This window comes from Helianthus annuus, chromosome 7 (genome assembly GCF_002127325.2).
Source record: "Helianthus annuus cultivar XRQ/B chromosome 7, HanXRQr2.0-SUNRISE, whole genome shotgun sequence".
Taxonomy (NCBI): Eukaryota; Viridiplantae; Streptophyta; class Magnoliopsida; order Asterales; family Asteraceae; genus Helianthus; species Helianthus annuus.
In genome coordinates this window covers 75,109,358-75,126,050 of record NC_035439.2, presented here as the reverse complement: position 1 = coordinate 75,126,050, position 16,693 = coordinate 75,109,358, and the positions used below count along the sequence as shown (strand labels likewise).

Sequence of the window (16,693 nt, the reverse complement as noted above, 5' to 3'; positions counted from 1 at the left end):
TTATATTTTCTGCAATTCAGTGCACGAAAAGTAGAAAATGGATGACGAGACAAAGCTATCAGTATCAGGTTGTCAAATTTTCTTTAAATATTTTGAATTTTAGGGGGAGTAAGAAATTGTTTGTTAAAAAAATCCAAAAATATTAGAAAATTTGAAAAAGCCAAAAAATATGATAAAATCAAAATGAGTTTTTGTGTAAAAAGAGGAAATGATAGTACATGAGTTAGACAATCACAGTACGCTAAAGATTTGGAAAGTTAAAATGTGATAAACGGTCTCACTGATGATATGTCAGTAGGTTTTTACACGCTTAGTAGATAGATTTTGATATATAAACCTAAATATCAAATACTTGCTTATCTTGTGGGGAACATCTCTCGGATATATGGGTAACCCGCGAAATCTTGTTTGAGAGATTACCTGATTCTGAGATACTAGGGCTTTATACTGTTTGATATCTGGGGTATTATACGTGGTCTTCTGATATTGCGGAAGCAATGGCCTAGACCTAGTATAATACTTTATGCGCTTTAAAAGCCTATCCTCTGCACAAAAATTGAAAAATATCTAAAGATATGAATCAATTGCAGTTGAAGAAAAGATTCCCTAAAGGGAACACACCTAAAGTCGAGCCTTCATCTCTTTGACTGAACGAAAGTTCATACCTGAGCTCTCAAGGTCTCGCTCTAACCCAGATACAGATATCAAATTGGTATATTCACCTGTAAGACTGAATCTAGGGAATTTTGATACGGGAGTATATTCTGAGGTGGGACACGCTAATAAGTTAGTCCTTAAAACATTAATCTCGTATCTCGAATCGATTGAACTTTATGTGAAAATTTAAGTGGATCAGTATACTGACAATCTAACTGAATCGTTTAGAACTTAAAGTGTTTAAAGCTCAACGGTGCTAGTGATTTGTCATAAACTGATATGATCCTCTAACGCAGACTCAAACAAAAATATTGTCTGTAAATATGTTTGTAAATATTTCTTTACTGCTTTTATGTTTCAGAAAAATATAAAAAGATTTTGATTTCTACTTTGTTTTCGACAACCTATGTCCAAAAGCTGAGTTTCAAAATTTGAGTATGCTGATCGTGTTTCTGAAAATAAACAAGTTTATTAATTTGAAACTTGAAGTTTGTATTCAAAAATCAAAAACAGTTTGTGAAGTCTCCAAGGTCATTAAGTTGGACTTGGATGATTGACTGTGAGGGATTTGTATGCTCAAATTGGTAAATCTGATTGTAAAGAGCTAGGTTTAGTTGTTGGATTCTTAAGATCGTCAAATCTTTATAGTATTTTGACACTACTAGAAAACATGGCTTTTGTCATCTAATTTTTGGTTACAAAATGGTAGCAATTTCCTTATTGTCACCAGTTTGTCACCGAAAATACGGTGACAAAAACACCCGTGTCAATTGCCCTAATGCCACCAAATTGCCACCATCTTTATATTTTGCTACCTTATTTTACCACCACAAAATTGGTCAAAATTATTTGTCACCGCTTTATGTTTGCTACCATTTAGCCACCAATATTGCCACCATTTAGCAACCAATATTACCACCATTTAGCCACCAATATTGCTACCATTTAGCCACCAATATTGCTACCATTTAGCCACCATTATTGTTACCATTTAGTCACCATTTAGCCATCGGGTTTTCCACATTTTGATGCCATTTAGCCACCAATATTGCCACCATTTAGCCACCAATATTGCTACCATTTAGCCACCATTTAGCCATTATTTTGATACCATTTAGCCACCATTTAGCCACCATTTAGCACCGATATTGCCACCATTTAGCCATCATTTTTCACACAATTTGCGAGTTATGGTACCATTTAGCCACTAATATTGCCACCATTTAGCCACCATTTTTTACACAATTGCAACCATTTGCTACCATATATTTGCTACCATACAGATTACTGCAGTATTTGGTTTTTAATTCAGATTTCTTTTCTCCCTGCTATTTTCATCAAAATTACATATCAATAAAACTACAAATAATATAAAAAAAGTCTAATAAAATCCCAAAATTATATAAAACATCTTGTTTTCAAAAGCATATAAAAAATACCAACTAAAATATAAACTAACTAAAATTATCCTAATACTCAAAACCAAGTGTTCTAAACATTCAAAACCAAGTTTTTATAGCCTATTTTCGAACCGTAGCTGTTAACATAGCTTCAATTTGTGACATCCTATCAAGCAACGCATCTTTATCCACCTTATCTTTTTCTTTGTCAGCCAACAACCCCGCAATAATTCCGTTGAACCTTTCTTTTTCTTCGTCTTTTTCCTTAACGAGCTCCTTGATAACTAAGTTCAACTTTTCAATCTACAAAATAACCAATGAGTAGAATCAAGAAATCAAAATTACCGAAAACTAATAATGGGTCAAGTTGGTTGCAAAGAAAACAAAATACAACTGTGAGCTACAATTCAAGTGCTAGAAGCTAAATAGCATGTTCCAGTTTGTTTACATATTAAGAAGGAAATTATACCTAATTTTAAAAACATTTTTTTGTATGAAACAACCCGTAAAGAAGGTGTAATCAAATCATTATGAAATTCCTTAACATACTCACTAATTTAAGAGCATCAAACCTAACAATAAAAAAACAACCATCTCAAACCAAACAAACATAATAACAGTGGGAAACGATACAAATGCATAAAATTTATTAGTCTAAAGGATTAAAAATACCTCAGGGTCTTCTCTGCGATGTACACACGGGTCACTATCATTGCCTAACCCGTACCCTTTTCCTTTATGCTTGCCCTCAGCTCGTGACCACAAGTCTTTGTCAAATTTTGGATGTTTATTACGTTCTTTCCCATACTTCTCCTCAAGAAAACCTTCATATTTAACCTAATGGGATAAACACATAATTATATTTTACAAATTTCATTGTAATAAACTTCGTGTTTTTAATTTCGAAATACTTTGTTTAGATTTACTAATCAATTGACTTACCCAAGTCTCCTCTGCCCTAGCATCAACCCATACAAGATTTTCTTCTTGAGCGTCCCCTTCCGAATCAACGTCCAAAATTAGTGAGTTGCTACAACTTAGATCTTTATCCAATGGTCGACTTCCTTTCCTGCAGTGTGATTGCTTATACGCTTCACGAATCGTCAATTCACGCCCAAGTTTCCTTTCCTGTAGAATTTGGAAGTTAATAAAAATGATAATATTGACATAATATATATATATATAATAAAAGAGGGAAATTAACAATTTTTACCGCTTTTCTTTTCATGGTCACATAGGATTGAGATCCTAGCGTATGTTTGCCGCCGGTGGCCCTACTTCTAATCTCTTTGTTTCTTAAAGACTTTGCTTTCCACTTAGGTGTGTTCCAGTGGTCAAGCATTTGTTTCCATATCTCAGATCTTATCCATGTTGGTTTAAAGTCAATAAGATCGGTCATATCGTCTCCAACATTTTTACCTTGTTGTTTCGCCATAGCTTTAGCCTCCTTCCGTACGTTACGCAACAAAGTGGGGAATTTACCAGCAATGCACTTCTCCCAGCACCTATAAATTGGTGCATGGTTTCTCTCCTCCCACTGATAATACATCTATGAAGGAAAAAAAATTAAATAAACATACATAATATTCCAACAAGTTAAATAAAAATTGTCTAAGTACACACACCTGGAATCGCTCAAACAATCGTGTCCTGTGCTCATTAGGAACATCTCTCCAGCTGTCCCATGGACCGGACCACAAACTTATTAAATTTGATGAAATAGTCCGGGTAGCAGTCCCTTGATTACTAAATCTACAAATTGAAAGCAATGAATACAAAACCATATTAGTAACATATTTTATGTACATAAAGAAACAATACATGTGTACTTACTCTCCTTCTACAACCCAAATCCAATCGCGATTGATAGGTTCAGGTACTTGGGCTTGGGAAGCGCTTCCCCGCCTCGCGGGAGCAACATGAAAAGCAGACTCATCATCACCAGCGCTACTCTCAATAGGAGAATTCATCAAGTGAAAATCATACTCAACATCAACATCACCAACACCTCGATCACTGGAATGAACACCACCTTGCCCAACTCCTCGATCACCCGCTTGACCACTACTTTGATTGTTACCTATACCACCACCTCGCCCAACTCCTCGATCACCCGCTTGACCACTACTTTGACTGTTACCTATACCACCACCTCGCCCAACTACACGATCACCCGCTTGATCACTACTTTGACTGTTACCTATACCACCACCTCGCCCAACTCCGATCACCCGCTTGACCACTACTTTGACTGCTACCTATACCACTACGTCGCCCAACTACTCGATCACCCACTTGACCACCACCTCGCATATAAACTCGACCACCACAACGCCAAACCTCGTGAGTAGTAGCAAGATGGCTACCTTGACTACTACCTCGTCCAATACCTCGTCCACCAGCTTGACCAACATCTTGCCCAACACCTCGACCACCAGCTGGAACACTACCTCGACCCATAGTACGTGCCATGATATCTGCAAACAAAAGCAACAATAAATATTTAGAAAAAAAATATATCTGATAACACAAATTAATTACAATCACTTTGAATGTTAGACAACTAATTAGCAAGCAAAACATTATTTGGAAGGAAAATAGATTATGCACAATTCTAAATAAAAACCTAACCATATATATAAATCAAACCTGTCACTCGATTCTTCATTCTCAGAATTTTCATTGTTAAACTGAACTTCTTCATCATTATCGTTAAAACCCTCATCAGCTAACGAAACAACACCTTCGCTCAAAACTTCAATAATCTGATAACTTTTCGCTCAAAAAAATCGCCTATGCTCCAAAAGCGCGCGCTTTTGATAACTATGACTATTTTGACCCATATCGACCCAAACTCGTTTGATCCGTTATCAAACACACCCGACCTGCGCTTTAGCTAAACGGGTTCGCGGGTTCAACCTGAAACTGACCCGAACCCGTTTAGACTAAACCCAAACCCACGGAAAAGTTGCTAAATCCATCCAAAATGACTAACACTCTAACAAAACTAACTTGATAAAGGGGTAATTTAGTCATTGTCTTAATTTATTTAATATACTCTTTTTTAACAGGTTATTACATGCCCCACCCTTTTATAAACAAGATCAGGTGCGACAGTGGTGTTTTAAACACCTGCGTTACGCAGCAGCGCGCCAAATGTTTATTCAGCATGTTTTTAACATGCTGAATAAAAATATATGTACTAATATTATATAATTATAATAAAAATAAGGTGTGTAAACAATAAAATGGAGAAAAAAGAATATGAGGCAGTAAGTGAATTATATAGTTTTTAAATCAATGCTATACAAGCAAATCAAATTGCAGCTATTGAATTTGATTATCTAATGATCGTAAGTGTTCAGTTGGAGCAGCCGCTGCTGTGTTTCTGCAGCCGGCGCTGCTGCGTTAAAACGATAAGACAACCTCAAATATATTTTACATATATATGTAATATAATTAATGGAAAGTTAAATAAACATTTGGCGCGTTTAGGCTCGCGAGTCGGCTCGAGCTCGATAAGCGAAGCTCGGGCTCGGGCTCGGGCTCACTTACCAAACGAGCTCGGGCTCACTTACTTATCGGCTCTAGCTCGATAAGTGAAGCTCGGGCTCGGATCGATCCATATAAAAAAATATAATAAAAAACCTCTAAAAATTAAAAAAAATGACAAAAAATCAAAAAAATCTAAAAAAATCTAAAAAAATAAAGAAAATAAAAAAAATCCTAAAAAATAAAAAAATATCTAAAAAAATTAAAAAAAATAATGAAAATTAAAATCACACACAGTGGCGAACCCATGATTTTTTTTCAACGGGGTCCGCTTTTTCAAGTCTTAAGATTTTTCACAACCGAACGTTAGAATTTTCGAGTCGGTCGTCATTCGGGTCGGGTCAGACGAGAAGTGTAATAAAGAGGGATCAAAACATTGTACCAGGTGTGGCTTTAGAGGGATCAAAACAGATGCTTCCGATCGAGGATGCCGACACCTCATCTGAGTCAAAGGAACTAGCTGGCTGTTTAAATGGGAATGGTGGACCGACTCCCGCTGTTGGAAAAGACCAGAAAGATAACCAGAAAACAGAATGTACTTCACGTGTTCAGTTTCGGTCTGTAACTTAACGTGTTAACAGATGACTGATAACCGGACCCATTATCGAACCGGTCAACTGATGGTTTTAATGGACTTAACAGAACTGGTTATATTGTTGGTTTGCAGTTTGACTTATTTCCAAATAATATGGCTACATATAAACATAAATCGTACAATTATATATCTCAAAATCCATATCTGATCAATCACAAACCCTATCATCATCTGAACATTCAATAATCCATAAAACAAACACTCAAAAAAAATGAAATAAAAGTTACATGTCAAACAGAAGCACAAACAGAACCTCAATCCAGCAGCAGCAACTGGAAAGTAAATAAAACTATTGTTAACCATTTATTGAAAAGAAAAAAAAAAAAACTCAATTACACATGAAGAAGGTCGTACAAACCAGAACTCTAAAATAATTGATATTTCAATACTATGTAGATGATTAATTCCACATCGATTGATATTTTGAAGAAAAGAATTCCATCAAGGAGAAAAGGAAATTGCATTCAATTAGGGTTCTAGGGTCTCATAGGAACAAGAATCATACCTTATGCAGAAGCTCCAGTTCTTCGATTCAGAGGTTGATGGAATGATGTATAAGGGTACGTAGTATTATGTTTCTTGTTTTAATATTCAATCAAAACCCTAATTAGTGGAGAGGCTGGTTATGTGAGTTAATTGTGGATAATATATGGCGCTCTAAAAATAAAAATAATCCCGCTCAAATTTTATGGTGACTAATACAGTGGCAATTCAATCCCCAAATTAAATTTTAATGTTGCCACCATTCTTCCGGTCACAATTACAAAAATCTGGCCCACGAATTTCGTTAGTCACAATTTTAAAACCCAATATAGATAATGGCAATTTGTTTCCCACGAATTTGTGATGGGAAATAAATGGTGACAAATTTTGCCACCTTTTAGCTATCAATTTCTATAAGCACGCTTAATTTGCTAGATTGCTACCTTTTTTTTTTTTGGTAGCAAAACTTTGGTGACAATTGCCTAATTTTCTAGTAGTGTGATAGGGGGAGAGAATCAAGTAATCCTGGATAACTAAAAATGCTTTCACTATAAAAATATTTTAGCATATGTTGAAAGAGCCAGGTCATCAATCCTGGACATTCAAAATGATTTTTCTCATAAATGTTTGAGTTTTGCAGATGAAAGTTCCAGATTACGATCCCGATAGCCGAGTTTAAGGGGGAGTCTGAAGACGAGCTTATCGCAAGGGGGAGCTTGTAACCGGAAAGCAAGGTGTCGATCTCAAAAGGGGAGCCTGAAGAAAGAGTCTGAAGAAAGAGTCTCTGAAAGCAAAGAAGAGGAAAGAAGAGCGTGAAGAAAAAGTCAGAATCACTCGAGCTACATGGAGGCAAAAGCTAGCTGAAGATGAGCAGAGAGCTGCTAAGGAAAAGGAAAAGGTCAGAAAGACGTTATTGAAGAAGCCAAAGCGTCATGAGGAGAAGTTCAAGTCTGTTTGAAGATTTTGAAGATCGGATGACTGAAGACTGCGGCAATATCCAAGGGGGAGTTTGTTGATGCATAATGTCTATCGCATGCGTCATCAGTCTATGTCGTGTCGAATGTATGAGATAGGCTAGCTTGGTGGATTAAAATGTTAAGTTTATAAGTATTGACCAGAGCACACGACCTGATAGGTCAGGTCGTATGAGGTGGAAACCTCAGTTCATGAAATGGCCAGAAAGCATGAAATGGCCAGAAAGCATGAATTGGCCAGAAAGCTTGAAATGGCCAGAAAGCATGAAATGGCCAGAAAGGTCTGGCAAGCCTATAAATAGGCTAGTAGTGTTCTTCATTTGTAACATTCTGGAGAATTCTGTAACGAAATGCTGTCCGATTCTCTCTGTACCAAAACGTTTAATATCAATGAAGAACATGTTTAAAGTGACTTTCTACTCTTCTACTCCTGTTCTAACACTGATTGACGGTTTCTAGTCTGATTCCGCCTTTCTAGAAACTAGATCTAACTTTGATTGACTCGTTTGGACGAATCCTCGATCCTACAGAAAAACTTTCAAAACTATGAAAAATCTTAACAAAAACACAACAACCAAGAGCACAAAGGCTCTAATACCAAATTGTAGATCCCAATATCAATTCGGATCACAGTGGTTGATTGTTTTAGTCCAAAACACCTATTGATTAGGTGTTTGTACCATGAAAAAGTTAAGAAGAATCAAGAATGAAGATGAAGCTAGTGGTATGATGAATAGAACAAGTGTTGTATTGAATCCAAACAATGAGATAAACAATATAGCACCTTGGAAATCTGATTAAGCACAATGAGTAGAGATTGAAATGTAAACAACACTAATATTCATCAAGTGTGGCCAAAAGCTTGGCTAGGGCAACAATACAAGGTATTATATAGGATCTGACTTGCCAGCATAATTATAATTATGCTGGCATCTTAACTACACTAGGTCAGATTTGCCACTATCATATAATTACAAAACAAGTCCCTAGACTTCAAATAAGCTACAAACTATAACAAAACTAATCCAGTGCAAGTATCGACGATCTCAAAAGCTCCAACAAATAGAGACCCAAGTTCAATCCCTACTTGGTCACTTTAATTGATTAGACAATAATGAACAGAGCCTAGCCTTCTTCCAAGGTGTCAGAAATCTCTTTATAAAAGTTAAAAAAGCTCTTTTTATGTTTCCTAAATTATAAGACTGGAGGGTATGGGAGCCGGCTTAAGCCCGGCGGGACCCGGCGCCGCACCCCCACACCGCCCCCATAGGAACGGCCCGCCAACCCCGGCTCCCCAACTACGTACTCGACGTGCCATCTTTTCAAATTATAGCCGTTGTAACGGCTAGTTACTTTAATAAAAAATACCCCCTTTTCTATAAAACACTTTCATTTTCTACCATTATTTCACTATTTTCTTCCCACCTTCAACCCAAAACACTCTCGTTTTTATACCGTTCTTTTATAAAAATATATCTTTTCACCCACAATGCAATCTAATTCTTGGTGGTCCTCGTCTTCGGAGGAGGAAGAAGAGATGTTTTACGCAAACGCTGTGCTAAGGGCGGCGCAAATTATTATGGAGGAGGAAGAGGAAGACGTCTCGTCTCAAAGCGTTACCAGGCGATTACGGATTAACAGAGACCGCCAAGGTTTATCATTAATAAATTTTATTATCCTTATTCCTTATTTCATCATATTTATATTTTTTACGACAGGAGCGCACGAGAAATTGGTGAACGATTATTTTTCGGATGCACCCTTTACAATGCTGAGATTTTCAGACGCAGGTTCCGAATGAGTCGACGGTTATTCACACGCATTGCTGATGACTTGTCGGGGCAAGACCCATTTTTCACGCAACGACCCAATGCTCGTGGTTATGAAGGGTTCAACACGTTACAAAAGTGTACTGCAGCCATTCGCCAACTGCCATTCGCTCGATATGGCTCGGTTTGAAAGTGAGCCGAGCCGGCTCGGCTTGATTAGAAAATGAGCCTAGCTCCGCTTGGCTCGTAACGAGCCAACTTGGCTCAGTTTGGCTCGCTTGGTAGCTCGAATCGACTTAGCTCGAATTATTTTACTAATAATATATTTTATTTTTATATACATATAATATTACAAAAACGTGATTATTATTTACATATATTTAGGCTTATAGTTTGATATCTATAACATATTTAAAGTTGATTAACGTGATAATAAAAAAATATTGCATTTACTTGAAATATAAAACTTATTTTGTGTTTTTGAACGTGATTTTGGCTTGTAATGTATTAGGTTGAATTTATTTTGAATATGTTCTTTTGAAGTATTGAATAATATTTTAGAATACTGAATTTTGAGAGCTATGTATTAATTTTTATTTTTAGAATCGAGCCAAACCAAGCCGAGCCGACCCCAAGCTTAGATTTTAGCTCGGTTTCAAACCCGAGCCGAGCCAGCTCGGTTTATAATCGAGCTAAGCCCGAGCTTATTGCCCTAGCTCGACTTGGCTCGGCTCATGAACAGCCCTAGATTGGATGAGGGAGTTGGGTTGGGGCCCATGCACTTAACTATCTATCTATTCTAATATAGTAAAGCTATTTTTACTTTTGTGTCATTTATATATATGTCACACCCTGGCTTTGCAGAAGCGTGGTTAATTTGGTGTGACTTCTTAATACCATAGCTTAATCATAACAAGCTATATGAATTAAAATATGCAAGATCATCCATTAAAATAAAATAGTAAAACATTGTCTTAATGGGTTAAACACCCAACAACCACAACTTGTCTAAACATTACAACCACAAACTTAACATAAACATGATTCAAGGACTGTGACTTGTCCAGGAAAGAGTCACAAGCCTCGAACCCTGGATGACCTCGGGTCTAATGCAGCGGAAAACAAGCCATACCGCGCCAGATCGTTAATTTCCTGAAATACATGTAAGTTGAAAAATCAACAATAATGTTGAGCGAGTTCATGCGAAAATGAGTAAATAAACCTTTATCTTTATCAAAAACCTGGTATGTAGCAAATAAGGAAAAAGAGATCACCAACGGTTTGCAAGGCCGTTGATATGTGTAAATGCAAGTAGGAAGGCTCAAACCTAGCAAATTTATGCGTCGGGAACAAAGTCATCCCAAGGTCCGTTATGCTGGACCTGGGACTGGGCTCGCTACACCCAAATAGATCTACCGCTCCTGCCCCTCGGTCCTACCCTGAGGATTAATGACCTCAAGTGTACGCCTACCCGTTCACATGATCTAAAAGTAACCCTCCTTACGCTAACCATACCATGTGTAAGTAATCATAATCATTGTAACATGTATTTCACCCCCGCAGTTTATAAAACTGAAAACAGTTAAGAGAAAAGGGGGACATGAACTCACAGTGAGTGCGTCACAATACCAAGTAATCCAAATATCCAACTGCTGTGCAACGACCTACATGTGCTAATTCTATTAGACGGATGGCTGTGCCTTAGCTTTATAGTTTAATTTTCGGGAAACGGTTAGGCAACCGTTCCGTGTATATACTTAGTAGAAAATCTCCTTCCCAAGGATGGGGGAATTAATACATGCGTGTTTATAACATTAAGTCTCACTTAATATATTTTATTTCTCATTCCCAAAATATAATTATTTTTCTCAAAAATAATATATTTTCTCTTCATATAATACTTTCCAAAATAATACGTTGACAATACATGCGTTTATGAATATTTCCGAATAAAGCGTAAGTTACGTTTTGGCGATTAAGTGGTAATAGTAATTACCGTTGTAACTTATATGTTTGTCGTGAAGGCGTTGGTATTATTTTGGGTTCGACAAAGTTAGTAAATATTATTTCTTTACTCGAAAAATAATATTTATACATTTTCACAAAATAATCATAAACAGTGTTGTGAAAAATATATTTATCGAATAAATATTTATCACGTTTATTTTTGTGAAAATCCCACCTCCGATTATTTAATAAATAAAGTCATGGCGAAATATAGTTTGAAAACATCTCAAAATAGTTTAACACTTGTAAATAATCCTAAGTGTTATATTTTTAGAAAATTTCGCCAGAGTTTCCCCTGTAACTGGAGCTGGCCACGCTTTCAAGCGTATCATTTTCTTTTACAAAATCATTTCAACAATTCTTCAAATCAACCAAATCATTTTCCGATACTTCAAACTAGTTTCAACACATTAAACTCGTAGACTAGTATGTAAAATCACAATATTACATGAACTTGTAGTTTTTCTAAAACTATTATGTAGATCTCGTTATATTTAGTGGATCTATGTATAAAATAGTTTAGTCTTGCAAAAACCCCGTTTTTGGAACAAACTACTCTTTACAACTTCCGACAATTTTATAAAAATTGTTATTTTGTCGGATCTTTCGTTTCACAAGTGTTTTTACACTTGTAGTTTTAAAAATCACCTTTGTTAGCATATTATCCAACTTATATAAAACATGATTTTCTCGACACCCGGTTCTACGAATATACCACTTGTACATACGTAGATCGGCTCGTTTTAAATACTATTTTACATGACAAAACACTTTTACACAAGTTCATGCTTCCCGTGTGGTGGAGTTTCACCTTTTAACCCTTGTACAAAAGAAACAAGTGTATGTCAAGATTCGGGATCTTAACAAAGTCGGGTTAAATGATGATAAGAGCCACCACAACGTAGATCGGGCCTTAACAATCAACATATTCAAATACTACGACTTTTACACGCGACATGACCTTTTATCCAACGATTTTCATGTTTTAGTAAACTTTTTAGATTCGAATGATGGGTTACCGACTTTTAACCGTCAAAAATCCTTTTAACCACTTTAGATACGATTAAAAACGAGTTTTAAACAATATACCTCTAGCTCAAGGCTAGGGAAGAATCTAGTCGAAAACGGCGTGGATAAAAGCAAATGCACGAGGTTCTTTAGCTTCCGTTTGCTCCAAGCTTCGTTGTACGTGATCCCCGACACTAGTGTGCACTTGGAATGGCAAGACTTGAACCGAAAAATGGATGGATGGATGTGAGTGTTCTCGGCCGAGAGGGAGAGCAAGAGGGAGAGAGAGTGTGGTGATCTTGAGTGTGTGTTTGTGTGTGTGAGAGTGTGTTGCTTTTATAGACAAATTTGGCGCTATCGTCCATCGGTTCTCAAGGTCTCTAGATGTCCGCAATTTCTATTATAAAATTCAAAAGGTGTACCATCTAGTTCCATCCCAATGGAACCGGCCCAAGGGGGGTGGGGTCGCCCGGTTGGGTCTCGATCGTTCAGTTACTGTTTAGTTAAGTTAAGTGAGTTAACTTTAAGGTCTAACCCCGTTAGTTGTTTAATGCGTTAAAAAGCGGGTGTTAGGGAAATCAGGGACCCTAACTGGCTCAGAAAAATACCAACAATAATACTGGCAATATTTTTATGTTCCGGGTATTGTCCGGTTGTTCGGTTGGATAGGAATCCGTTAAAGTGCTTAAGATATCCTTTAAGCGTCGTAAGTAATATTTTTAGCGACACAATTTATTCTGCAAGGTGTCAGGAATAATTCCTCATATTTTGGCACTTTATTAATTAGCTAGAAGCTAGTGTGTTGATAAAAGTGCTGTGTTTCGTGCTTAAAGTACGTTTTAGGCACATCCAATCTCTGTATCTTATTCCTAGAGACGCAATTATACAACCCTTGTATCTCTACACACACTATGGGTGTAGTAAAATAATTCTGGCTCATTCAGGCCTTTAGAGGCAGTGTTTACCTGATGCTGGCTATATCAGCATGTTCAATAGGTTATCCGTTCAAATGCTACTGTGCTTTTGTGCATCATGTTTGTCACTAAGGTTCAGTAAATAAATAATGTAGTGACGGAAATCAAAGTATGATGCAGACATGTACATGTATCAAAAATCAAGTAGCAGTTTATCAGGAATCTCAGTCAAGCACAGTAATTAGGCAACAATTAATAGTTAATTAAGTCGTACGGATACCTAGTTTTGTGAGGGTTGTCACATTCTCCCCCCGTTAAATAAATTTCGTCCCGAAATTTTAAATTCTGCTTGTAGAAGCAGGGTTCTCAGGAAATAAGTGAGGGTATTTCTCCTTCATTCGGTCCTCACGCTCCCAGGTGAATTCAGGACCGTGTCTAGCATTCCAGCGAACTTTGACGAGCTTGACACTGCTCCGGCGGGTCTTGTTTATTTTCCAATCCGTGACCTCGACAGGTTCCTCAACAAAGTGGAGCGTGTCATCAATATGAATTTCGTCGGTAGGAATGGCAACGTTAACTTGAGTTGGACTCTTCTTCAGATTGGATACGTGAAATGTATCGTGAACATTATTCAGCTCGGCAGGTAGATCCAACTTGTATGCTACGGTCCCAATTCTTTCTAAAACTTTGAAAGGACCAATGTAGCGCGGATTCAACTTCCCACGCTTCCCAAAGCGTGCTACACCCTTCCAGGGTGATACCTTTAACAAAACCATATCCCCAACCTCAAACTCCTGAGGTTTCCTTTTCAGATCTGCGTAGGTCTTCTGACGGTCACGAGCCGCACTAATGCGATCTCGGATTTGCGCGATCTTATCTGTAGTTTCCTGAACTATATCGGGACCTACCAATTGTCTATCACCTGCGTCAGACCAACAGAGTGGCGATCTGCACTTGCGCCCATATAAAGCTTCAAATGGCGCGGCACCAATGCTGGTGTGGTAGCTGTTGTTGTAGGAAAACTCAACCAGGGGTAAATGCTTATCCCAGCTACCGCCTAAATCCATCACACATGCTCTCAGCATGTCCTCCAACGTCTGAATTGTCCGCTCACTTTGACCGTCGGTCTGCGGGTGAAAAGCTGTGCTCATATTCAGCTTTGAGCCAAAAGCTCCCTGGAAGGATTGCCATATCCTCGATACGAACCTCCCATCTCTATCAGAAATAATCGAGAGAGGTACTCCATGGCGTGTAACAATCTCTCTCATGTAGATTTCAGCCAATTTACTTTTATTATCCTTCTCGCGGATAGGTAAGAAGTGTGCTGACTTCGTTAAGCGATCTACTATCACCCAGATAGTGTCATGGCCTTTTGGCGTTCTTGGCAACTTCGTAATAAAATCCATGGAGATTTCTTCCCACTTCCACTGGGGAATTTTTGGTTGCTGCAGAAGTCCTGAAGGCTTCTGGTATTCCGCCTTGACTTTGGCGCAAGTTAAACATTTGCTCACGTAAATAGCAACTTCTCCTTTCATCCTAGGCCACCAGTAATAATCCTTAAGATCCTGGTACATCTTATCCGCTCCAGGGTGGATAGAGTACCGTGACTTGTGAGCTTCTTCAAAGATAACCTCTTTTAAAACCACCAAACAGAGGAACCCAAATCCTTTTCCCAAAACACAACGTTCCTTCCCTGTTTGGCACCAATATCTTCTCCATCCCGCGGAGATATTCTGCCTCAAGGTTTCCTCCTTGAGAGCTTCCTTCTGTGCTGCATGAACGCGCGAGGAGAGATCTGTTTGAATAATCATTTCCATAGCCCTAACCCTTATGGGCTTGATTCTTTCCTTACGACTTAGGGCATCGGCGACCACATTCGCCTTTCCCGGATGATACTTGATTTCGCAGTCGTAGTCGTTTAGCAGCTCGACCCATCTTCTTTGCCTCATATTCAACTCCTTCTGATTGAATATATGCTGGAGGCTCTTGTGATCTGTAAAGATCGTACACTTTGTACCGTAAAGGTAGTGTCTCCAAATCTTCAAGGCAAAAACCATTGCGCCTAGCTCCAAATCATGCGTGGTATAGTTCTTTTCGTGCACTTTCAGTTGGCGTGATGCGTAGGCAATAACCTTTTGGCGTTGCATCAACACACAACCCAATCCTTGACGCGATGCGTCGCAGTATACCACGAAATCGTCAGTACCTTCCAGTAGAGCTAAGATTGGCGCGTTGCAAAGCTTATCCTTCAATATCTGAAATGCCTCATCCTGCTTGATTCCCCAATCGAACTTTTTATCCTTTTGCGTGAGGAGTGTCAACGGTTGAGCGATCTTAGAAAAGTTCTCGATGAACCTTCGATAATAGCCAGCCAAACCCAAGAATTGCCGAATCTCGGTTGGCGTCTTTGGCGTTTCCCAATCTTTGATCTCCTCGATCTTGGTTGGATCCACGTGGATTCCATCTCCATTCACCACGTGCCCAAGGAATTGCACTTCTCTTAGCCAAAACTCACACTTAGAGAATTTGGCGTACAACTGTTCCTTCTTTAGCAGCTCCAGAATGGCTCTAAGATGCTGCTCGTGCTCAGCCTTTGTCTTCGAATAAATCAGAATATCATCAATGAATACGATCACGAACTTATCCAAGTATGGCTTACAAACTCGGTTCATCAAATCCATGAACACTGCAGGTGCGTTTGTCAAACCAAACGGCATAACGAGAAACTCGTAGTGTCCATATCGAGTTCTGAAGGCTGTCTTCGGGATACTCTCCTCCTGTATCCGTAGCTGATGGTATCCAGATCGAAGATCGATCTTTGAATAGAAGCTTGAACCTTGAAGTTGGTCGAACAGATCATCGATTCTTGGCAGGGGGTACCTATTCTTGATTGTCAACTTGTTCAACTCTCTGTAGTCGATACACATACGGAAACTACCGTCCTTCTTCTTTACGAACAAAACTGGAGCTCCCCAAGGCGAGAAGCTTGGTCGGATAAAACCTTTGTCTAACAACTCTTGAAGTTGTGTCGACAGTTCTTGCATCTCAGACGGAGCGAGTCTGTAAGGTGCCTTAGCCACAGGCGCAGCGCCTGGAACTAAGTCGATGCGAAACTCCACTTGCCTTTGAGGCGGCAAGCCAGGCAAGTCTTCTGGAAAGACTTCTGGGTAATCCCTCACGACAGGGATGTCTTCGATCTTTGGCTCAGCAGGCTTTTTATCTACAATGTGTGCCAGAAAAGCAACACATCCTTTCTTCAAACACTTCCTTGCTTTCAGACAGCTAATCATCCTTAACGGCGTCTCACGCTTCTCCCCATGAACAACAATGGTCT

At 38.4% G+C, this 16,693-nt stretch overlaps 1 protein-coding gene across 1 annotated transcript; it reads right to left on the bottom strand.

Annotated features, from left to right (window-relative positions):
- Positions 1–2,023: 2,023 nt before the first annotated feature.
- LOC110944132 lies at positions 2,024–4,788 on the bottom strand. Its single transcript, XM_035975558.1, has 7 exons — positions 4,707–4,788; positions 3,891–4,534; positions 3,683–3,809; positions 3,271–3,606; positions 3,000–3,185; positions 2,730–2,894; positions 2,024–2,360 (listed from the first exon to the last, which is right to left on the bottom strand). The coding sequence occupies exons 2-7, from the start codon at positions 4,025–4,027 to the stop codon at positions 2,178–2,180; spliced, it is 1,134 nt and encodes a 377-aa protein (XP_035831451.1). The 5' UTR covers positions 4,028–4,534; positions 4,707–4,788; the 3' UTR covers positions 2,024–2,177.
- Positions 4,789–16,693: the final 11,905 nt, after the last annotated feature.